The following is a 25,218-nucleotide window of genomic DNA, read 5'->3' as shown; positions in this document are numbered from 1 at the left end:
ACATCATCAAAACGAGTAAGCAAAACCTTCCTTTGCAGGAGAGATTTAGTAACCCCCAGCTCTTACTCAACAGAACTGGCCCCTACTCCATTCTAGATCATCCAAGACTGAAGGAAAGAATAGTGTGAAGAAAAATGTTCCTGTATTTTGATATTGTGTCTCCAGTCCAGTGCACATGAATGATCACAAATTGTGTCAGATCCTCGAGGACACAAGACTGAAGGGAATGATATGGATTACCTAATCCAGGCCCTTACACTGAACTTGAATTGGTATAAAAAACACATATCTGATTTCATCCCAGGCAGAGGGAACTTTTCTTAATTTAAGTCCAACTGTCCAATGTAGTCATTGAACACTACAGCTTCAGGCAAAGATACCAAAGTCAAATCCAAAGGACTTGGTGTAATTGAACAATGACATGACAAAGGTTTCAGAGTCACAGTCTAGGCAGGTCAGCTTGATACTAGCATGGGCAGACTAGACCTTGCTGAGCATTGCCTGGACCTTGTAGTGCTGCTTCAATGTGCAAAGCTTGCTGAGATGGTTCTTCACAGCGCAGCATTGTGCAGTATAGGGGTACCTTAGCTACATGTGATGATCCTTTGCAGAGGGAAGAATTTGGTGCATAATGCTTTACTGCTTGGCAACCCCAAGTAATAGTAGATTCTTTTCTTCAGCAAGACTTTGATTCTCTGTAGAAGCCTTCTAACTATGGGTTTTCTTTTCACTTTCTATCTTCCTTGTGCTCTTAGATCCTCTAAGCAGAGTGTATTTGAAACCAAAAAATCCATCTGACTCCTTGAGTACCTACATAAATGCTAACTACATTAGGGTAAGTAAACGTACACTCTTCATGAACTTTTGAGACAATATTTTATTTGCCATGTGAGTAGCTGACTTTTCCAGGTGCCACTCACTTTATTCCTACCCATCATCATTCATAATTCCAGGTCTGTCTACATAAGTGTGATAGATTTAGTTTCATGAGCCATTTGTAACAAAGACTGCATAGCCATGAATGTACTAAAATGGTTGCAATAAAAAAAATTATCAAATAGTTTATAAAAAACATTAAGAAATACATGCATTACTATCTGTTTACTTTGCTATTTACTGTTTAATATTGTCTTACTGCCTTATAATATAGAAAAGAGGGTTACCTTTTAACAGTAACAGATATCAATATTTTCAATATATCAATTGATATACTGAACTGAAATCAACAGTTAAGTAATTAAATAAATACTGTAATAAGTTTGTGAAAAGGAGCATAAACAGATATGTTAAATATACATATGTGCCCACCACACACACAGTTGTTCACATTTTACTCCCTATATTGGTCACATGACACAAAGCCTTCACCAGCAGGAACCCTGTTGGAAAGCATTATTTCTAAGTGTCAGCTATGTTATAGTCCTTGATCTCACACACACACAGAGCTTTCTTGAACTCATGATACCGTGTATGCTAAATAGACTACTAAGAAACTAATTCAGTCATGTTTTAGGAGTGTAGTCCTCTTACCTGCAAAATTAAATGTTTTGATTAGAGTTATTATCCAGACCCTCAGCTGGAATAAATGTAATAATGCAGTGGAAATTTGGCCCCAGTGCTCTATGATGGTGTTGCTTATTTAAATAACAGTACATTAATATATATGTACATCCTCCATACATCCCCCATGCCCCTTACTCTGCCTCACTTTGCATCCTGGACTTTCAGCATTTTGTAAGAAGACATCATCATGTAACTAAGCAGAGCAGTTCTCTTTGGAGAGCACCTCTTCCATGAGCTGGTCATGTTTTGAGTCCTCTGAGGTCTCCCTTTTCCCCATATCACCACTCTTCAGGCCCGCATATGGTGATTTCTCCTGCTGCTAACACCAGTTGAACTGCCAGCAACTGTAGAAAAATACAACCCAGCAATGAAATGAAATTTCCCACCCATGTATGAAAAATCATTAGGCTTGCTGGATCCTGACAAACCTGTCTTGGACAAAGCATGTTCAGGCAGGTTGGTGAGTAGAAGGACAGCTGAGGATCTATCCCATTGGTTTGTGCAATGTCAGCTGTCAGGGAGAAAGGCACCCAAAAGGAAGACCCAAGGCTAGAGCTCCCACACCATCTCCAGCTGTTCTCCATTCACTCATTCCCTTCAGACATTGCCAGGCTCTCCAGCATTACTGTTGGGGTCCCTGTTATTGCACAAACTCATAACTTCTCCTTTTCACCCAAAAAATAGGAATTCATTGTCTTGTTTTTCCCATTTCTTCTTGGCTTTCCCTCTCCTCTGCTTTCCCACTGTTTGCCTGACCTTTCTTTGACCTCCTACACAGTTGTGTGTGTCTTGGGACTCCCTATACTGATATGTTGTCCCTCCTATAAAGTCTCATATAAAGGCACTTCTCCCTTAGCAAAGATGCATAGCAGAGCCTGTGACTCCCCAAGCATTCATGTATTTTAAATCTTTTGTTCTGTCATGAATCTTTGTAGAAACCAGTTTTATAGTTCTCATTTTCTTTCCTGTGGCTTGTTGACTGTAAGCTATCTTGTAAACACTGCTGCAATATAAATCATAGATTAAAGGGATGGATGATGGAAAGCCCCAACAACTTGGAGAATGGAGTAAGCCAAAAGAAACCAAGTAAGCAGGGAAATTTGAGAGGATTAATGTGTTCTCAAGACCATTTAAGTTCATCAAATAGTAGTTTCCAGAAGAAAAACTGTTCTACTGAAAAATTTCTGATCTGCTCTACTGTTAGTCATAACTGCTTTCAGTTCAAATACCTTTTTTATTTCAGATTAATTTTTCTGCACTTTTAGAACATTCACCTGCAATATTGATTGACCACATGAATTTAAAGTAAATACTTTTGTGTTTGTTTCTAAACCAGGGATATGGAGGTAAAGAGAAAGCTTTCATTGCAACTCAGGGACCTATGATTAATACCGTGAATGATTTCTGGCAGATGGTTTGGCAAGAAGACAGCCCTGTCATTGTTATGATCACAAAGCTGAAAGAAAAAAATGAGGTATGACAACTGTCCAAATAGAGAAATTATTCCTATGGCTGCATACTGTATAAAGGACCTTAGCAGATATGGAAGGAAGCTAGCAGATAACCAGCTCTTAAAGGATTTGTTTATAGTCTATGGTGGGGTAGCCAAATACACCAAGTACAATCATGTAGACACCATAAGAGATGTATTAAAAAAAACACAAAAAGAAATTCCATATTCTACATCTGTGCTGTTGGGTTTGTAAATTCATAAGAAACCTCATTTATCTGTTGGTCACTTCTGTACTTCTTTTTACTTTCTCGTATATAAAGACTAGATGGTTAATGTTATGATTAGAGTTTTCCTGATGTGGTGGAAGTTTGCACTTCACTGTAATGGCAGGTTTTTAATCCATTCCAATTGTTACAGATCTTCTGGACCATACCAGAAATACAGTTTGGGCTCCCAGATGTCAACTCTGTGGAGGAGCTTAGCCAGAATGGAAATACATGGCTCTTTACTTTAGTACAAATTAGAGGTGACAATTGCATTTTAATGGCTAATGGTCAACTAACTGCCTGTGATACATTCTGTGGCTTTTGCATCCATTCTGAACTAAATCTTCTATAGCCTTAATTAATATTCAGGTAAATTTTTGTCAGGTTTTCCTTGTTTGTGACAGAGTCCATATTTCTAACTACCAAGCATTAGGAACAAAAATCACTCTCCGGTGCAGAGGGCCAACAGAAAACTCTGTTCTGGAAGACTGAATGTTAAAGGAATGGTTTACAGGGCTTGAGGACAAGAGCGAGATAGAAATAAAGTCCAAAATTTCTTGAGTCCAAAATGCTAGACTTGGTAACAATACCCAGCTCTAGGTAGGTACCTCAATCAGCACCTTGCCAGGTAAGCACCAGGGCTGTGTTGACCCTGCTACACTCACACCCCCGCTCTTCAAACTCATGTGTATGTGAGGATATAGCAACAGTGTTTATTCAAGCAAAGTTTCCAGTTTGAGTGATCAAGGGACCAAGAGTATAAGTGTGTTCCCAGAGCTCAAACTCACTGCCCCATTTAAATGTGGACTCAGTAGACATACTCTTCTCATACTCTTCAACGCTGTTTGTCACTGTGAGTTTGGACTTCTAATACAAACTTAAAATCCAGGGGATTTTAAGAAACTGTATGTAAAAAGTAGGTTGGTCCTGTAAAATGTCCCAGGATGTATTTCCAAACCAGGTGCCATTTTGCACTAGACTGTTCTAACAACTGTCCAGAAGTCTACATTTAAGATTAAACATGAAAGCATAACAAACTTAGCCCAGCCTAATCGACCAAAAGAGTAAGTATTTCAGTGAGGAAATGCTGACTGTTTAAACACTCACATCTGACACTGTGTAAGAAGAATGACTTGAAAGAAGTGCCTAGCAGTTTTCATCATGTCAGGAAGCCCTGTGTTTACCTGAGTTACGCAGGCTCTAGGCACTGGTGTTTATCGGCATTGTTGTGCCTGGCAATGGTAATTTCCTCCTAATAGAAAGGGTGAGGAATCTCAAGGCGTTCCCAGGCTATATAGAGAGGCTGTGTTTGTGCAAGCTGTCCTGCCCTGTCTAGAAACCTAAGGAACTCTCCCACTGTTAGCAGGTTCCTCCTGAAATTTTTCTTGCTACTGAAAAGAGAACAGCTTAGTTATTGGGCATGCTCAGCATATTATCTTCACTGTTAAAATATTGGTCTCTATAGAGAAGGCAAGAATAGATGTTATTTAGCATGATAGCACTTGATATTTTTTTCTTTTCCATGGTCTGCTTTATTTCCATTATTTTCAGGGAGGTAAATCTGGAGTATACACACATACAAATACCTTCATATCTGAAAGCATATTCACCCACATCCACCCCTGAACAAATAAACCTCTATACCTGACTCTCATGTATAAGCCATATTCCTCACTTGGTATAACACCAGTCAGCCTCTATTTGAGCTATAATGTACTGTAATGTATGAATTAATGTATAATGAAGGAGCTCTCAAATAAGACACACATGAAAAACCTTAATCTCAACAATAAATTTATTTATTTTACATAAGTAAAATTTTTTGGACATTAGTGTCCTATTTCAATACATCGATGTAACAAATTTGCATTAGCAATGGGAATTGTGTGAAATGATGATGAATAAAGGTTCCTGTAGATTTACTTCCATATATCGGATGAAAAAATGCTTAAGATTTGCTGTGGTAACAGTTTTTGCAAGATGGATAAAGATATGATATGAATGTAGAGTGCTGAGCAAAATATTAATTTCAGCTGTACAAAGAAAACATGCAGCATTAAATGATTGGATTTTCTTTCTTTTTCATTCTGAAGTCTGATTAAAAAAAGAGGATTGATTTGTAAGGAAGGATAATGCTGAAAGAACTATGAGTGCTCTGATATTTTAATCAGAATTTGTAAAGCCTATCCTCAAAACTACACAATGTCTGAATAAAATGAAGATCTACCTGTGCAAGGAGAGTCCATAGCAAAGGAACTTCTGCATGAATAACTAGTGAGAAACTTCGAAATCTAGGCTGTAATTTTAGGGTTAATACTAGGAAAAACACATCTCATCTAGCAATCTAGGTTCCCCCCTGGTCACTGAAGAGCAGTAGTCACCTCCAGGGTGTGATTCATCCCACTCTTAAGAGGATGAGGTAAATCATTTACTGAAAGCGACCATCTCTAATTCCGTAGTAATATTTTAAGACACAATCTTACAAAGCTTTACCCGCAAGGCAAATATAATTTTCATATATTACTGAGTTTAGTCAAGACAACTCAGCTGTTTTTTGTAGTTATGCTATGTACTCCATAAATAATATGCATTTAGTCTGCCTTCAAAACTTACCAGCAACTTTACCTGTTAACCAGGAAACATGTTTTGGGAAGCATAAAGAATACTGTGCAGCATTCTGCCAGAAGAAAGGACTAATACTGACAGATGCATGTTTATTCAACTCAGATAATGTAATTTTTTTTTAGCAGTCAGTAATTATCTAGGACTATTTTGTTAACTCACTGTTTAATGCTCATATATTTCACGTAACACTTTGTCCCTCAGTTTGTCTATAGGCATGCATAGCTGAGTAGATTTGGGAATTTGGAAATCCTACCTTTTACACATAAGCCTCTTTGAAAATTACTTATTAGTTAAGTTGAGTATTGGTACCATAGATATGTCTTAAGTTTTAGAAGAACTTAAAAAGATTTGGTCCTAACTTTGAGGATTTTAGTATATGAAGGCAAATCCTGCAAGCCCTCTTGAAGTATACCTCTCCTGCTTGAGTTAGTATGACAGTAAATAGAGGGCAGGAGTAAAAAAGGATTCCGGCATTGAAGCTTTGTTATTATTTGTTACTGTTGTGTGTTGTCCTGGTTATTGGGACATTTAATGTGTAAACTTGTAGGCATAGCTATATGGAAAAATATACAAGAAGCAGAGTTGAAGTAAAGCAACTGTACATTTAAGAATTGTTAAACCAATTTTGTTCAGGGTCCACATCCAGGGAATGTAAAGCAGGTAAATGTCGTGTCACCTGAGAGAGCCTTCCTCCATCCAACAGAATTAGGGACCAGGATGCAATAGGAGCACTTCTGGCACATTAAAAACAGATTGTGGCAAATTGCAAGTGCCAGCCCCAAATCGAGGCTGGGACAGATCCCACTCAGTTATGGAGATCCACTTCAGGAGTGGTCCCATGAAGCTTGGCACCCAGCAGGCATGGGATAGAGCATGCCAGGAAACAGGACAGGGAATGCAGGGAGCCTAAACCTGCAACCCTGTTACAGAGGGAAGGATGAAGGCTGAAATAAATTAAAAGTCATGTGAGATACTGTTTCTTGTATAAACTTTATGTTTGTCAGGGAATTTTGGTTTATTTTTAAAAAAAAGAAGGTCAGGCACTAGATTGGAAATAAGTAATCATTTATTACCACAAAGCTAACAACTTTGAAAGATGGCAGGAAGATGAAAACTTCCACATGAAAGTAAGAAGATTCCCAAGGGTACCTTGCTAGTTGGTTAGGATTTTCCCTTTTTTTTAACTAAAGTATCTTTCAAAAAATCCTGCTCATAGCTGTTATTTGTTTGCTGACTACAGAGGGGATTGTACACTCAACCCCAACTCACAAAGTATGTGACCTATGTACCTAGTTAGAAAGTGCTGTATAAATCAATATGCTGAAAGAGAAACTGCAGTCTGAAAGTAGAGCAAGGAACAGAATCAGGGCCAGCAGAAAGAGCAGAGAAAGACTGTGTGATTATAAGAACAGGTGAATTCTTCCTTTTTACTGATATATACGATATGCAATGAGTTTTTACTGATTGTGGACATGAGGCTGAACACCAGACTTCTCACCCACTGTGTCTAACTTTCGAACAGGTTTAAAATATACCTACTGGAGACCTTTAGAATTTTCTTTTATGTTCAAGTATTAACGTGAGGCAGTTTACTTTTTTTTGGACAATGGTCCTGAGATTTTGTATATTATTTTCCTTATGTCTGATACCTTTATCCCTCCCATTTCCATCTTTATCCCATTTTTGCAATTAACTTTCAAAACCATGTTAATTCCCCCAAATACCCGTCTCCTTAGAAGTGCCTGAACCAGTTTATCAAACCTCTGTTTTCAAGACTATTTTGGAAAGCAGTAACAAACAGTATTTTTAAAAGATGCACGGCAACAGTGTTAAAAATAATCCATTGTATCTCACTAAATGTAGATGAACTGTTAAATGAAAGTTATTTTAATGAACAGCCACATTTCATTGTCCACCCAGCACAAGTTGCCAATTCCATTTCTGGGAAAGAGTCAAGAAAAACACTCTTCTGGAGTGCCTGAAGGCTTTGTAGTGAGCAGTCGCTGCTCACATTTATCAAGAAGTCTCAGGAGTTTACTCAACTATTGTTGATTGTCAGGGTACAATTGTGTATTTAGACTTTTCTTTTTCCCATATTAGCACTGAAAACTACACTCCCAGGGAGGGGCATGAACTGCAGATCTGGCAGATGATAGTAGCTACACATGTCACATGGGTAGACCGTGGAACTTGTGAACATTCTTTTTCATACCAATTTCTGAGTATTTTATTGCCATTCTTGATCTCTTCGGGGAGACAGCAAATTTAGGATGTTCAAGTAATTCTGCAAAAGACAGGATTTGAATGAAACCAGTCAGAATGGTCAGCATTATTTCAGAAAATGTGGCTTTCACACACCTTACACTATTAAGGTAATGAGCATCTATTTTTAGAGAAGTATTTATACAACAGAGGTGATTCAGTTCAATCTGCTATTGGGTTATCCGGTAGAGTAGTAGCTTAAATATTACACCTGGTGGTAAAGCCTTGCATTTCACTGATTGTTTTTCTGGATAATTTTTAGCAGGATTTACTGGGAGTTATGCTTTATGGAAATTAATTATATTAAAGGGATTGTTTCATTTTTATGCATAATGTAAGCTGCTGTCTACATGTATACTAATTGCTTCAGCAACAGTTTGTGAGGAAGTGCAGACAAGTTCTTTCTGGGATTCTTAGTGTTCTCTTAGTGTTTTGTTTGGTTTGTTTGTTCTTGTGGGGTTTTTTACCTGTGCATTGGATATTAAAACAGAATGTTTTCTTTAATTGTTAGAGTGTTTTTCTTATTTAATGAACAAGTCAGACTGGCCAGCATTATTTCAGAAAATGTGACTTTCAAATATCTTACACTCTTAAGGAAATAAGCATCTATTTTTAGAGAAGCATTTATATAACAGGGATATATATTTTCAAATAGCCTTTAGAGATACTCTAATTGAAATGAAGTTGCAGTTGACTTGAAGATAAGCAAACTATTTCAGGGGAAAAATAAAGTGGTTCATATTCTAAATACTATTTCTTCATCTTCTTTTTAGTAGATGCTTGTCAGATACTTTGCTGAAATAGTATAATGCTACTGATTCATTAAGAATTCTGTATACAGTTTTGTGTAGCTCTAGCAAGATTGATGGATTTTCTTAACATTCATTTCCAGAAAGTTCTATGGTAAACAACTCAAATTCTTCAAAGTACTTGAACATGCATATTGAATCCCATTGAATTCAGTAAGATCTAAGGGCACATTTACATGCTTTCTTGTATCAGGGCTCAGGAGAGTAAAGAGGATAAGAAGTCCTATGAGGAGAGGAAAAATCCTGAATCTCTTACTGAGAAGGAAATCCCATTTGGAAAGAGAAAACTTTATAAGTTTAATTTTATGAATTAAAGAATATTCTAGAAAGTTTGAATGTGGAAAATAATTCCTTTAACTGAACTTCATTGAGATTTTAAGACTAAAAAGAGCTGTTCAAAGTGTTCAGTGATAGAGATCTATATTTGAAAAACTCAAATCCTGAAAACCAGGCCCACATCATTAAGAACCCTTCAATATCTTATTTAGGGATACTTCAGACATGAATAACACCTCAGTTGAATTCATCAGAACTTTCCAGAAAGGTACATTCTGTAATTCTGTAAAAATTAGATATGAATATGGCTCCAGGATCCAGTTTGTTGATGACATTGATGCTTGCTTTACAGAAATGTGTGCTTTATTGGCCAGAAAAAAGAGGAATCTATGGGAAGGTTGAAGTCCTTGTTAACAGTGTGCAAGAATGCAAGAACTACACTGTCCGTCAGCTTACAATAAAGGTAACAATCTGCATCTGACAGACATAATTCATAACACTTTATTTTTTTTAATGTTAAATGATGTTAAAATGTTGGTTTGTTTAAAGGGCATACATTTCTACAGGAGAAGTAACTGAGCTATGAAGCTCACAGCTGCAAGGTATTGTTGGGACCAAAGTATTGGAATACTTATGGTATTTCCACTTTGTATCACTCTGGCAATAAAAAAGGCTTCAAAAAGAGTGCAAGTTTCACTCTCATAAATTACGTTTGTGTTGGGGCCCTTTTAGCATTGCCAAGGCAATGTAAAGGGATTTTAGTTAATGAAAGAACTAGGATCTAAAAAAGATACGCTGCTCATGTTGTCTGCTGAGTGCATCTATAACCCATTTGAGAAGCTAAAAATACAAATAGTATATAAGGAAATCTTCATGCTTTCATGATTCTGACTAAACAGAAATTGTGCAAAATAAGGTAGATGCTCCTATTCTGGATTACTCTCCATATTACACTTACATGCTATCAGACTGATCTGCTGGTCCTGACATAGCATTACAATAAGTAACGGATTGGGAAAATTTGTTTGGTGTTGCAGCCCCAGCACTGAGAAGTGAGCACACGTCATATTGTCCAATACAAATTACCCTAGCCCCTTTGCTTGTTGAAGTAAGTGGTAGCAGCCTCTGTTGGAGAGAATAACTGGACACACTGGGATGTCTGATTAATCTAGAAGGGCAGTTCTTCTGCATCTTTATCTTAAGTACTCTTAATTTTAATATCAGACCCTTAAGATAATAACCTTCAAAGGTAGAAATATATAATAATTTAGAAATTCAGAGGCTTTGATCAAGCTATTCTCTCTAGGTATTATTGCTGATATAACACAGTCCTCTAAATATTCCCAGTTGAAAATACAGTCATGAAGTCAGTAGTTAAATGGACAAAGCAGAACTTACACAACTGTTAAAAAACAAGTTTTGAGGTGCACAAACCCTTCCCACAATTGGGTCCCTGGAAGCATATCTGTTCCCTGCAGTTGCATCCTCCAAGTCTAACAAAAAAAAATTGTTAAATCCATCTTAACATTTTTACTGTCTTTTTACCATAACATTGAAAGAAATAGAAGGAATTATTCACTGCCAATGTTCATATACAATCTTCATGTTATTTTCAGCAAGGGAGTCAGTCCCGGAGTGTGAAACACTACTGGTACACATCCTGGCCAGACCACAAAACCCCTGACAGCGCTCAGCCTCTGCTGCAGCTCATGCTGGATGTAGAAGAGGACAGGGTGGAATCACTGGGCCGAGGGCCTGTCATCGTGCACTGCAGGTAATTAACTGCCCAAAGCAAGGCCACAGCAAATCACATCAAACAGTCCTCCTAAGCAAAGAATGTATTTGGGGAAGAGCAAAATTCTGCAGTTCCTCCTCATGCTAATTGACTTTTTCAGTTCATATTTGAGGATTTGAGTCTTGGAGAGAATTCCCTTGTTGCTAGCAAATCGCTTCTGAACTGTTCCCTGTTTCTGCTAGTGAACTCTGCTTTTGAAAGACCAGCTGGAAAAATTATTTTCCTTTTGTTTCTTATTTAGGATTTGCTTACTTTTCTGTGTTGTTGCATGATTACATACCTAATTCAAATGCAGTGCCCTGTGACAGGTTGGCTAAACTATTGCAAAGCAAGTCAATTTTAAAGAGCAAACATCAGGTACAAATTTGGAGACCAAAACACATCAGTACTACAATTTGAGAACATTTTCACAAAGGTAATTGGTTGGATATTCAAAGGCAAAATGTTATTCAGTACTCAAAAGCAGAGTATAACTCACACAAATTGTAATGCACCAGAGAATGTCCTTCTAATAATTCTAATTTAATTCCATTTTATTGCTTTATATTGATTCATTGCCCAAGTTGCAATTTAAGTAGTAGGAAGTAGCACTGGATTCGTTATGCTGGTGGAAAGAAGTAGAGGAAGCAAAATAGAAAGTAAAAATAAAATCAGTGCTTCCTTACTTGCTTTGTCTCCTAACTGTGATGATACGTCTCTTACAGTTAGGATAGTACCTTTTTTTTCCTAAAAGTACATTAGAGCAGAACTTGTCATCTTGAACGATTTCTTTTCAACTCCATATTTAGGAGGTTTAGAGAAATGGAAGCGAGATTTGAACCACCCATCATTTTGAAATTTTCAAAGCTAGAATGTGATGAATAAGCAGCTTTTCCAAATTTTATGCAGCTGTTTTTATCAGGAATTGTAGTTTCCCTGAACAATGCACAAGTCCATGGATGGCTACTGAAAGTCCCATTTTTCTAGTAAGGATCTTCAGTAATGAAGGTCTTCAGGAGAATGACATGTCTTTCTGAGTGATATGACAGTAACGTCTGTAATCGTGACCAGGAATTTATTAATGATTGAATACAGGTATCATCTCAGTTGTGATTAAAATTCATAGTTCTTCAGTGACAGCTCAGCAATCTATATATTCACCACACTATGGTCTACAAAACTCAGTCACACTCCATTTTCTAGTCAGTGTGACTCTAGTCATACTCCATTTTCTATCTGAGTGAGAGAGCTATGAAGATCTGGACGCTAGCTCCATGTTTTAACTATTTTCCTCACATTTTCATGCCATTCAGCATGACAGCGATGAGCTGCACCAAATTCCACATTACTTAAGCAAGAAACAGAGTGGGGCAGAGATTCTCAAACGTGTGGAAGGCTCAGGAATAAAAATAATGGCAAAATGCCTGTTTCCAAGCAGGCATCAAGAAAACCTGGAGAGCTACAGCACCAAATCCTTCTGCCTCCTGCAGAATCACATGAGAGAGAGTTAACTTCATCAGCACGGGTCTAGGTCCTTTTTGCCTTCATGGTTAGAGATATGGTTAGTGGAACTCCTGTGTACTTTGAGGGCTTTAAACATAAAGCCACACTGACTTTTGCCTTTAGGTGGGCTTTTCCACCATAATGATGTGCATATCTCCATCATTTGCTTGAACTGGGCCAGAGAATACTTGGACTTTGTGGTGCTAATGAAGATTGTTTTTCTTTCCATTCACTTGTATGCAAACTGGAAAAATGTAAGTCTCACCATTACCCACAACAACTGGACTGCTGGAACAGTGCACATTTTCATTTCACTCTAAGAAAGTGAGCTGAGAAGTCAGCCTTGCTGTCATGCACCCAGGAACTGTGGGTTCTAGAAATTCCATGTTTCATATTTTTAGTGTTTTCATATCTATTTAGTGTTTTGCACTTAACTCCTTGATCTGTGAATTCCATTTCCCTATTAAATATGCCTTCTTTTCAGTGCTGGTATAGGCAGAACTGGATGTTTTATTGCCACGGCCATTGGTTGTCAGCAGTTGAAGGAAGAGGGAGTTGTAGATGCACTGAGCATTGTCTGCCAGCTACGAGTGGATCGGTGAGTTCCAGAAGAACCATAAATCAGTGATCATTCTGAAATGATTCTGAAATCATTACTGAAATGATTTAGTAATGATCAGTAATGATTCAGTAATGATTCTGAAAACCTTTTCACAGTTGAATGTTGCTTTACATTCTGCTGTATGCATGATCTCACTAGGACACAAGAGATGTGGAGCAATCTGGAGATAAAGGATTATCTTCAAGCCTGGATTGACAGAGACATCCAGGCTCACTCATTGTGTAGTTTCTTTGAGCATTGGAGAAAAGCAAATCTGGTGCTGTTGCTATTCCCTCAGCTGTGCTGGGAGTCCTTTTGAATTGAGCTGGCAGATTTCCTCAGCCTAAGAAAATAGCAAGGCATTTGTTGTGCGGTTTTCTTAAGTCAGTTCAATTCCCTGACTGAATTCACAGCTTGGGAGCAGGAGCAGTGTAAGGCACCATTGTTGCAGAGTGCTTTGTTTTATGAAACCATGGCTGAAGAGAGATTTGTGTTGGAAAGGAGGATGTGGGTATTGTGCACAATTGAAACTATTGGTTTGGTTGTATGTTTTTTCTTATTCTGCCTAGGGAAACAGGTTTTTTTATAAAATAAATAAACAGGATTGAACCAGAACAGAGAAGTCTCCTCTCCTACTGTAGGTACCAGGTCACATAATTTCCTTGCAAGTGTCTTAACTGCTCCTGACATGCATTTCTTCTTTAAACAGAAAAAATCCATATGAATGCAAATGCTGAAAAAGAGCTTAGGTCAAAGGGGCAATACAGAATTTTTGTGTTCTGAAGAGCCTTGAAAGGTACTGGAACCATGAATTGCAGAAGGACTGGAATCCATATAGCTGAATGTGTTTATGGATCACCTCCTCTGCCTTCCCCTCTCATGCAACTTCATCGTACTGGAGATCATAATGCGATCTTTACAGGGCAACATGAGCCACTTGGAGTGTAAAATTCTCCAAGGGAAGTTACTGACCTAAAAATCTCAGCAACAAAATAAGATGGAAATGCTGAGGGGAAAAATGCTTAGTCTGTTTTAAATTATCAGCTCCAAATTTCCAACACTCTTTTCTGATTATCTGTTCACCTTATTGAAAAAGGTTTGTAGTGTTCTCCTTTGTTTTAGTATTTCTATTATGAGATCACCTTTTTCTTATTGCTTTTACACTCCATTGTAGAGAAGTGGAAGCAAACTCTGGTTTTAACTGCATCATCTTAATGTCATTATTTCAGACATAAAAAAATAAGCTAAATTTTCAGCATTATAACTGACAACACAATTTCACTGAGCGGATCTGACTAAAGAACTTCCTTATACATATTAGTATCCTAGATAAACTTAGAAAGAGAATGGAAATCTGACCCAAATATAACATTCATAACAGCAATCTCCGTGACACAAAGCTTGTTATAAAGCATTGGCTTTTTGCACATTTCTGTATTTTTTCAAGTTTCAGATTATATAAATAGACTCCAGAGATCTTGCTTAAAGTGCTTCATATTCTCAAGCATTGCCTGAGATGAAGAGTATGTCCCTATTGTAATTTTTAAAGACATTTTTCTGGGTAAAACTCAGTAACCAAAACCTCTTTTTTCTTTTTTTTTTTCCAATTGGCCATATTGCAGAATGAATCTCACTCACCTGGCAGTCAGTTTATATCAAGGATTACTAAGGCAAAGCTTAGTGGCCCCTAACACTACAGTAGCCACTGCCAGCCCTAGCAGACTGCAGGTCCATAAAGTGGCCAAGTATCACTGTTGCATGGACAAAGTTCAATGGGACCAGCCTCCGCTAATGTCCCAGTCCTGACATTGGCAGGCAGTGTATGAGATAGAGTCTTTACATCTGTCATGAAGCTGGCAAATGAACTTAAAGCCCTCTAGACTTGGCTGCAAGAGCTGGCTGTGGCTGTAGCTGTGTTGCACTTTACGTACCAGCATGACCAACATTAGCAATGGAGTAGAGCAGGAGCAGTGCTGAGGTTGTCTTCCTCATTATGCTGGTGAGCAGCTAAGCTCCAATTTATTCTTTGTGCATCAGATTGCCCTCATAAAAAAGAAACCTGGCTAAGAGGTACACTGACTATTTCATCCGTGATATCTGACCCTGACTAGGTTCCTGGACAGGCTGGCTCATGCTCAGAGCTTCACCATCCAAATTCAGGTTACTGATGTAATGAGCATACTCAGGCATACCCTGAGTATCACACTGTCTGTGATCTTTTTATCACATGGGTCCATGCCCACATTCCTACCAAAGAGAACCAAGCAATAGGAGAAAACAGCTGTGCTTGAGGGACTCACAGTGATGCTGTAGTGACTTACCAAAACATTTCTATTGCCAGGATATTCAGTGAAAACCAAACAAGCATCCAGACAAATTGCATATGGTGGCAAAAAGTTATGCTGCAAAATAGTTTAATTAATTAAACTGGAAACAAAGTTTTAAATAAGACTCCAATAGGGAATGAGACAGGACAGAGCTGTTCCTAGGTAAGTATGTCCAGGTACCACTTTCTTCTTAGCTGTTCAGTGTAAGTTAAGGGATGAACAAATCTGACAGTAATGGTCAGTGCTGAGCTAACATGAGGAAATGGAACACCCACTCAAAATCTTGACCCAGGATGGAAATATGGCCATACTCTGTGTGAATTTGTAGAAAGACAGATCCACAGGTCTGCTCAGCTTGCTTTTTTTCCCAGTTCATTTTTTATGCTTTGCAACAGAAACAGGAAATATTTGATGTGAGGCATCTTTAAGACTTACTGTGACATCGAGAAACTTTGCACATTCTTAACCTTAAAGGCACATTCTTGGAATGACATCCGATAACTTTGCTCTTGGCTCCTCAGACAGGATGAAAAGAGTTTCCAGTGTGCGTCAATTCATTGTTGAAGTGCTTTGACTAATTGCTTCGGGTTAAAAAAGAATAATTCCAAACCCTGTACCACATTCATTCTGGAGCAGACTGCATCCAGCTGCACTAGCAGCAAACCAGAGGGCAGGGTAAAGGACCCTTTATGCACCCATTGCTACCCAAGCAAAGCTGGTCCTGGTCCCTGAGCCCTCAGGGGCTGTTTCTTTTGAGCACCAGCCCAAATAGTCCTAAAGAAGCTGAAAGCCCAACAGCTCACAGAGGAGCTGGCAGTGCAGGTTGGCAAAAGGATGAAGGCTGCACACCCGGAGGTGCTGTAGCTGTTGGTATATCCCTTCTGGGCACTAGGGACATGGGAGAGGAAACCTCCCTCCTTGAGCAGATTTCCTCCTGAAGTTCTCTTCCACACAGCTATTTGCACAAACTGATGTCTGGGGCTCACAGATAATTCCCTGCTATTAGATGTGAGCCTTGCACAAGAACAAAGGAGAGAAGAACTTGGGGATAGTGGTAGATGAAAAATTGGACATGAGCCAGCAATGTGCACTTCTAGCCCAGAAATCCAGGACAAAAAAGGCATGGAACTTCTGCAGTGGATCCAGAGAAGGGCCATGAAAATGGTCAGAGGGATAGAAGACCTCTCCTATGTAGGAAATCTGAGAGAGATGGTGCTGTTCAGCCTGGAGAAGAGCAGGATCCAGGGACATATTTCAGTATGAAAGGGGGCTTATAAGAAAGACAAAGAAAACCTTTTTACCATGGTCTGTAGTGATAGGACGACTGGTAATGGTTTTAAACTAAAAGAGAGTAAATTTACATTGGGTATTAGGAAGAAATTCTTTACTGTGAGGGTGCCCAGAGAAGTTGTGATTACCCCATCCCTAGAAGCATTTAAAGCTGGGTTGGATGGGCCTCTGAGCAACCTTCTGACTTGGTGGAAGGTGTCCCTGCCCATGGCTGGAGGTTTGGAACTAGGTGGTCTTTAAGGTCCCTTCCAACCCAAACAATTCTGTGATGCTATGGTTCTATGAATCCCATGTATAACAGCACTGATGAGGCTAAGTTTTCTGAACCTCTGTATAAGACTCAAGTGTCCTTAAGCTGACAGAGGTGTGCATTGGTTTGCCTATACAAGGTTCAGAAGCATAGTAACATTTCGGTTATGCTTGCTAACACAGAGCAAATGGGGTAGTGCTGGGCTCGGCCCAAGCCAATCTTATACATGCCTTCTTGGCATGTACTTCAACAGAAGTAAGGAAGATGAAGGAGCAAGGATCACCACCTCAAACAGCCTAGTGCAGTCAAACTTGTTTAAACCTGCCCTTCCTGCTGAGTCCTTCTGCCTGGATATGTTTCCTTCCTCCACCCATTCCAAACAGCTGATCTAACCTGGGAAGTGCACTCCCTTAGAGAACATCTTGCGGGAATGTCAATGGGGGAGATAGAGAGGGAAGCTGGCTGGAAAGGGATTGTGTGGGCAGAGCAGGATGCAGCAGTGATGAGGAAGAAAGGAGACTAGGCAGCACAGAGAACCACAGCAAAGCCCTCCCATCACTTTCAGTCTCTGGCTGGATCTCTGGGTAGGGGACAAGCAAAGAGGCAAGCAGCTGAAGGCAACAGGCAGCCAAGAGTTATGAATCTGTGTCTTTGTTGGCAAAGCTAAGAGTCTGCTGCATTTTTACAGAATCACAGAATATGCCAAGTTGGAAGGGACCCACAAGGATCATCGAGTCCAATCCTTAGCCCTGCACAGGACCATCCCCAAGAGTCACACCATGTGCCTAAGACAATCATCCAAAGGCTTCTTGAACTCTGTCAGGCTTTGTGCTGTGACCACTTCCCTGGAGAGCCTATTCCAGTGCCCAACTTGAGTGAAGAACCTCTTTCTAATATCCAACCTAAACTTCCCTTGACACACAGGCCATTCCCTTGGGTTCTGTCACTGGTCACCACAGAGATCAGTGGCTGCCTCTCCTCTTTCCCTCACAAGGAAGTTGTAGACTGCAATGAGGTCTCCCCTCAGTCTCCTCTTCTCCAGGTTGAACAGACCAAGTGACCTCAGCTGCTCCTCATACAGCTTCCCATATTTTGTGCCAGATGAAACCATTTAAGAGCCTGTGATTTTGTTCCTAGGAATAGCATATCATAATAGACATGCAGTTCACTAAAAGATATTCTACATTTGCCTGAGCTCATTGGGGGAACATAGACGTAGATATTATTTTAATTATGATTTGCCTGCCACAGCCATTTACCCAGTAGCACTGAGGAAAATAAAAGGACACTTTGTTGCAGATAAAGTTCTCTAATACTAAAGGACAATACTTTTTGAGGCAATTTTACCATTTTTCAAGTAGCTTGGTATATCAGTACCGTGTTTGTTGCTAGAGAGCTCATGGGAGTCCGTCCTTGTAAGATATCTGGCTTCAACAGTGCTCTGGATCCAAATATCTTAAAAATTTGAATATTTCAATGAAGATATAACTGAAGCCAAACACGATACATATCTTAATGTCTTCCTTCCTGCTAAGGCCATTTAGTCTTTCATCATGGCAAGGGTAACTCATTGCTCCAGGGTACACTGAGGATGAACCGGGAGCTTCTTCTAGAAGCAGAGTAGGTAGCTTTGAATACCCTAGCAGGTGAGATAACACAAGTGGAATTAAGTAAACTTGAGGCTATGCTCTGTGAGAAGGGAGACCTGGAATATCTCAGTACTGAGAGAAAGAGGCTCAGTTTAATTTCAGAGTTAAATGGTACCACTCCTAGTAAATATCACACCTACCTCCAGTATGACATCCCCTTCCTACCACACTGCAACTGGCACTGACATATGGTACTTGATCCTCATACTTAGACCTGAAAAAGGATTGTTATCAGGTGAATGTATAAAATGTAAGCATTTAATCCAAGCTGGCTGTGACTAGTCCTTTTTATGGTCAAGTTAAACTCTTTTGTATTGTTGGTGGTGAAATGATTCACTGCTGCAAAGTTTCTTAGGCTGCTGTTCGGACAGGATGCATTGTAGGCGTTAGAAAGAGGACAGGAAGAGCTGTTCTCTGTACAGGCAATCTGCAGGTCACCAAAGGTTACATTTTTAGTAAAGGACAAAAATGGAAGGCCAGATTCTGACTACTTCCTTGCTCCATCAGTGGTAGTGCTGCATCCATGTATCTGGCCTTCCTTGCCCAACTGATTGAGAAAAATTCTCTTTGAATGTATTGAATTTGAAATGCATGTTTTATAATGTAGATACCAGATGTTTTCTTCTCTAGTTCTTACTCTGATGGAACTAGGAACGCTTCTTGCTGGGCACGTGCTGGATGGCGTAAGTTATGAAGAAAGTACTTCTGCTTAGCCAAATCTCCCACTTACTTGAGCAAACTCTAAGCCAAAAATTGACAAAAGGGCTTGTATTATCTGGTGGTCATGGGGCTGTCAGAGGCTGGAAGTTGTTGCATTCTTAACAATAAGATTTCAGCCCAGTGTGTTTCCTTTCCAGGGGTGGAATGGTTCAGACCAGTGAGCAGTATGAATTTGTGCACCATGCACTGAGTCTGTATGAAAGCAGACTTTCTGCAGAAGCTGTCCAGTGAAGCCAAGGAGTGTAAAACCGAATGTCAGTCTCTTGAGGTAATTTGTTTCATTACCTAGCAGCAGCTTCTTCAAGGAGTTTACTGCAGTGGGAAAGAAGGCTTTGAGGCCAACTTCTGAAAGGATTGTGGACGGTTTGGCAAAAGTATGGAGATTGCTGGACCCTTACTATATATGAATGTATTGTGAGCTTCCCAAAAATGATTTATAAAGAAGGTTCTGTCCTGAAACTACACATGGATTTTGTGTATGTATCTAAAGGTGGGTTTAATTCTGTAATGCTGATATCTGCCATATGGAATGTATGTATGTGCTACTGCTGCAGTCAGATGGACATTGGGACTTCTACAGAAGATATGTTTAACAAGTGTATAAATGCTTTGACGTTTGCAAACTGTCTTGTGAATGGACTGTCAACTGTAATGTAAAGTGCTATTACTGATTATGTGGTGAGCTTGTTTCTTGGCCACATAATATTCTTGCTGCTAAAATCGCAAGTGTTCAACTATGGATTTAAAAAAAGATGAGATAATAAAAAAATTAAACATCTTGTTTTTGAAAATATTCAAAAGCATTTAATAATTTGTATGGAAATACATGTTCTTCATACTGTTAACTATTAAATGTGTATTTACTGTGGGTCTTACAGAGCAGTTGCAGAGCACAATGTTTGTTCTTCAGTGTGTTTGTATTTACCCTATACTGTTGATTGTCTTGGAACATGCTTCTGCTACAGACCCGAATCCAGTGTATTTGTAAATTGTGTAAGTCATTCTACTTTTAAAAGAAACTTTGTAGCATATATTAAATGGTAAGGATTTTAAATATTTGTCTGTCTTTTATTAATATGGAAATTTTTGCATATGTTGTTTATCTGCTCTATCTCTTTCAGTAAGAGATAGATGCCTTTAGTGATATGGACTGTTCCATGACAGGTTATACAAGAAAGAAAATGCTGCTATGACTGTTTCCTTTACTGTTCAGTATGAGTTTGATTTTAAGAGATATGCAAAGTTGGCATTATGACTTACAGCACTGGGAGGTCTGTTTACAGGGTATATTGAGTTTTTAATGCAGTGATGTTGACTTTGCTTCATACTGCTAATAAATTAAACTTGATATAAAATATTAACTGAAGTCTCTATTTTTGCCTAGAGTAGTTAATGCCCCACACACTCTTGTAGCCACATAAACAGGCTCAACCCAGCACAATTTGGTTAGTCTCCACCATGGCTTCATACCACTTGGGAACCGATCCAGAGGACACATGCAAATAGCAATATCCCGCTGACATGGAGCAAGGCGCACCACCTGATGGGAAGGCAAACCCAGCATCATTTGATTCCTCATGGGGAGTTTCTGTAAGACCTGATACAGATACCAGAGGTTTGCCTCCTCCTCTTCCCCTTCTCCCCCACCCTCCACTTGGTTTTTAGAACTTGTGGAGTTAGAAGTATCAATATTGAGATTTTGCTTAATTGTGTATAGTTACAAAAAATATGTGTTTGTTCCCAGGATATTACAGCATATATTTACCCTGCAACATCCAGATGACCTGCAAACTTGTAATATTTCACAGGCAACAAATTACACAAAAGTATAATCCCCTTTCTTTTAGTCTAAAGAGATTCAATATAATCTCTAAATTTCCCAGGTGTTTGAAAACGTCTCTCTCTATTGCTTGTATTTTTCCAAAATAAACCAATTAGTACACTCTGAAGAATCGTATAAAAGGACAAAGTGCTGTAAAACTCCCCAAAACAATTGAATAGAAGGAAGTGCTCGTCACTGACTTTTTCCCCCTGTGAAGGCACATTTCCTTCCTAGCCTTCGCTTCACTTATCTGAGGTGGGTTTTTTTAAGAGAAGCATGGGGAGTTGCTAGAGGGAAAATGGATTCTTTATTTCACGTCCTGGTTTCTACCTGTCTTGCCTTGACATTCTCAGGTAAGTGTCTCTCCCTCCTTCCCCTCCTCCGTGTTGCTCCTTCTGCCACTGAGCAGAGCCCTCCAGCACAGCCGGTGACTTAAAAAATGAGTCACCTCTTCGCTGTGGTTCATACAAGAGGAATGGGGGGCAGGGCCAACATAGCCCGTTCTGTTTAGATTTCTTTCCAAAGGAAAACAAACTGTCTCCTTCTATGCTGGAGATACCTCTTCTTTTTTTAAGAAGATCTCCTGATAGACAATCCAGGAGATGAGTTTGGGGACAAACTCTTTAAAGGGGAGATTCCTATTTATTTAGACTTCGTGCAACTTCAGAGACAGGAGCTTTCTGTGATGCTTAGTTAGAAAATACCGAGGTCTGTAAAAATAGGGGGTCAACAAATATCAACTGAGGGAAATAAATACATGTTTGGTTAAGCACTTTGTGACTAATGAGGCTGGAAATGTTTGAGTAACTGAGATTATAAACAGAGAAAAACCCAAACATGATGTGGTAGGGAGGCTGCATTTGAAATAACCAGTTCCGTATTCTGTAACTTTGTGGGGTTTTGATGAATGCATTGTAGTTCTCTTCATTTGAGTATCTAGTGTTGATCTTTAAGTGTGGTGACACAGAGAGCTAATCTTGCATGGGTTGGAATGGTCACAAAACTAACAGCTAGAGATGTTGGAGTAAATCCAGTAACATAGATGTACTTCCTATCAGTAAAGAAACTCCATTCCTGTAATGACACAAGTACTGAGAAGCACACAGATTTGTGAATGTTTTCTTATATTTTTCTTATATGTTTTCTTCAGAAACACTATGAATTTTACTAAAACAACTCCCAGGCAGTAAATTATATTTTAAAGTATCTGTGTTGTAAAACTGAAAAAGAGACTGAGAACTTGTGTAGATCTCTGTATGCTTTCAAGTAGAGGAAATGAGATATTTAGAATTGGTATTTGAAGTTAATAGTTCTTGGATTTCTTTTATATCTGATTTAATTTTTTCTTCATTTTTATATATAATGAAGGCCATAATGACCTTACCACAATAGTTTCCTTTTTGCATTCTCATCATTTACATTACTAGCACTTGAATCATGTGGCTAGTGTGTTTGGGTTATTTTTTTTTAAATAGGTTCAACTTATAGAATGTTGCATGAAAAGTTCAACACATAGAAAATGGGAAGAGAGTTGCTAATGTATTTTAAATCATCAAGAATTTGCTTTTTGTTAAATACCCATGTGTAATCTATTGTATTTTTCTGGAATTTTGCTTTTCCAGAAGGGTTTCTGATTATCCATGTCCAGAAACAGCAGTGTCTTTCAGAAAAGAAAGGAGTCATTATGGAAAAGTGCAATATGACAAACCTCAACCAGAAGTGGCGGTGGACAGCAGATGACAGGCTGCTCCATGTGAAATCTGCCCAGTGCCTGAGCATCTCTACGCGCTCTGCTCTGTCCTCTCGCAGCATCATTGTTGATTGTCCCCAGGCAGTCAGGTGGACTTGCCACGAGGACGGGCTCCTGAAGGTGGCAAACAGCTCTCTTTTTCTCACAAAGCAAGGTCAGAAGGTAATGGCCAAGCAGAGTAAAAAATACCTTCATACATGGATGCAGCTAGAAGCCAGTGAGACGGGAAAACCTATTTATGTAAATCTGTGCTCAAAGCAAGGTGAGTTACTCCTTCAAGGAAGTATCCTGGAAGTTTTGGCAACAAAAATGTCTCTGTTATGCTAACTCAAATGTAAAAAATTCTGATGTTTTATTCATACAGAAAAATGCTTTTGATAGTTGAAAATCATTTAGAGAACTATAAAAGAACAGCTGAGTGCTGTCTTTGTCACAACTGGTGGAGTTTTTAAGCCATTTTATATTTTCAGGATGTCTCTCCTTTTCTCTACTCGCAATCTTTGGATCAAAGTGCTTATGTGTAAGCTCAGCTCATTATTATTGTGTCATTTCCTTTTTTCATTTCTAAACAGAATTGTGGGTACTAATTCCTAGTCCTTTTAAAAAATGTGGATGTATGAAAGTTCTTCTCCTCCCCATTCATTTTATCATACAAATCCAGATTCAATCTGTCAAGAGCAAGAAGACATCCAAAAATCAAACACATGCACAATTATTTCTCTGAGTAACCCAAATGCATGATTAGAACAGCCATGGCTTACACAATTGTGTGTTTACTCAGTGTCATTTTGCCTTTAGATGCCATATATATGAGAACACTCAAAATACTGAAAATAATGAACTGAATCAAAAATCTCAGAAATTTTTGTATTAGCACCTTGAGATGCATGAGTCTGTGCACATTACAGACACATATCTGTATACCTGTGTATTTTCCATATCCATGGCAAAATGGAAGGTAAAATGGTTTGAACACTGCTTAATAACACTTTCTTCAATGTTCTGTTCTCAGTCCTTCCTGGCAATCCTGTTGACATTCTTCTTGCACACTATTAAGCAGTTCTTCATAGTAAATAAGAACAGCCTACAGACTTGAGCTTTTTTTGGGGGAATACACAGTTTATTCTTGCCTTTACAAGATTAAAAAAAAAGTTTTATGACCCAATACTTTTGCATGTAGCCAAGTTTTCAGAATGTCTAAAGCAAATCCTCATTCTTTCTAACCTCCTAGTTGTTGTAAGGCAGGGTATCACTATTTTCAGCAAATTTGCACTTGCAGAACTCTACTCAAAGGATCAGGACTATTCACCTGAGTGGAGGTCTGAAAGGACAACTTAGAGAATCAGGGAATGGAAAAGTGGCCAAGATGCCATCCCAGCCCTCCCATACATGTTAGAGATTAAAAAGGCAAAATCATTTGAAGTCCTTTGTGGCAAGAATGACTTGCTTAGTCAGAGACACTGAACGGTTCTGATGAGGTATGCAGTCAGTGTTATTTCCTTTAGATAGCTGGGTGAAGTGTGGCCTAACAAAGCTAAAGTAACCTTACATCCTTTTCTTAACCATCCATCAGAGGAGAGGCAAATTAAGACCAATAAGCACTAAGACAATTGTCATGAGATATGAAAGCACCCTCTCATCTATTTACTGTGCTCAGTCATTAAATGAATTTACCTTAATTTTCCTAAAATTCTCTCCATAGACAGGCCTGTAAATCCTCTTTTAGTGTGTCATTTATCTCATTTTTGACAGCTCTGAGAAGCTCTACTGAGAAATCAACAGAACTTTATAATCCTCAATACCTACTAAGAATTTCAGGAATGTAAGAAACTCATAAAGAGTGAAAGTAGTGCACAAATATTAGTTTTTGAAATAATGATAAGTACTACAAGAACAAAATCTAATGCCCCCAGTTCTGGTCTTGGTATCCATATGCATGTCAAAATTTTCAATGCTGAATGTGCAAAATTAGTCTTCCAAGAACATCTATCTCTTTTCAGTAAAAGCAGCAGTGGATTAGCCTAAAATAACATATTTGGTCTATATTTATCTAAGGTAGTAAAAACTGAGCAAAATCTTTGGAGCTGAGATGGCTGTTTTTCTACTCCTGACTAACACCGTATTTTGATATAATTTACCCTCTGTTTTCATAGTACTCATAAAAATAATTATATTTTGGCATAGGAGTAACTCAGTGAATTGCATCCTAAACATCTTATCAGCCCAGATAGAGTACAAGCTCCAAACCCAACAACTGCAACTACCTTTTATTCTGGAC

General features: G+C 38.7%; 2 protein-coding genes across 5 annotated transcripts in view; both read left to right on the top strand.

Moving 5' to 3' along the window:
• Window positions 1–20,723, top strand: part of PTPRR (protein tyrosine phosphatase, receptor type R) — a 154,184-nt gene extending 133,461 nt beyond the window's left edge. For all 3 annotated transcript variants that reach the window (XM_027679782.1, XM_027679784.1, XM_027679785.1), the window contains 6 exons: window positions 756–835; window positions 2,900–3,037; window positions 9,607–9,717; window positions 10,871–11,028; window positions 13,016–13,129; window positions 19,506–20,723. In XM_027679782.1, the coding sequence (XP_027535583.1) occupies window positions 756–835; window positions 2,900–3,037; window positions 9,607–9,717; window positions 10,871–11,028; window positions 13,016–13,129; window positions 19,506–19,599 (695 nt within the window). In that variant the 3' untranslated portion in view covers window positions 19,600–20,723. The remainder of the gene's footprint in view (window positions 1–755; window positions 836–2,899; window positions 3,038–9,606; window positions 9,718–10,870; window positions 11,029–13,015; window positions 13,130–19,505) is intronic.
• A 733-nt stretch (window positions 20,724–21,456) lies between these two features.
• PTPRB (protein tyrosine phosphatase, receptor type B) overlaps window positions 21,457–25,218 on the top strand; it is a 59,378-nt gene continuing 55,616 nt past the window's right edge. For both annotated transcript variants that reach the window (XM_027679710.1, XM_027679708.1), the window contains exons 1-2: window positions 21,457–21,543; window positions 22,813–23,202. In XM_027679710.1, the coding sequence (XP_027535511.1) occupies window positions 21,489–21,543; window positions 22,813–23,202 (445 nt within the window). In that variant the 5' untranslated portion in view covers window positions 21,457–21,488. The remainder of the gene's footprint in view (window positions 21,544–22,812; window positions 23,203–25,218) is intronic.

Source organism: Neopelma chrysocephalum, unplaced genomic scaffold, assembly GCF_003984885.1.
Source record: "Neopelma chrysocephalum unplaced genomic scaffold, ASM398488v2 Primary Assembly neopelma1_59, whole genome shotgun sequence".
NCBI lineage: Eukaryota > Metazoa > Chordata > Aves > Passeriformes > Pipridae > Neopelma > Neopelma chrysocephalum.
This window is presented reverse-complemented; position numbering and strand designations above follow the sequence as displayed.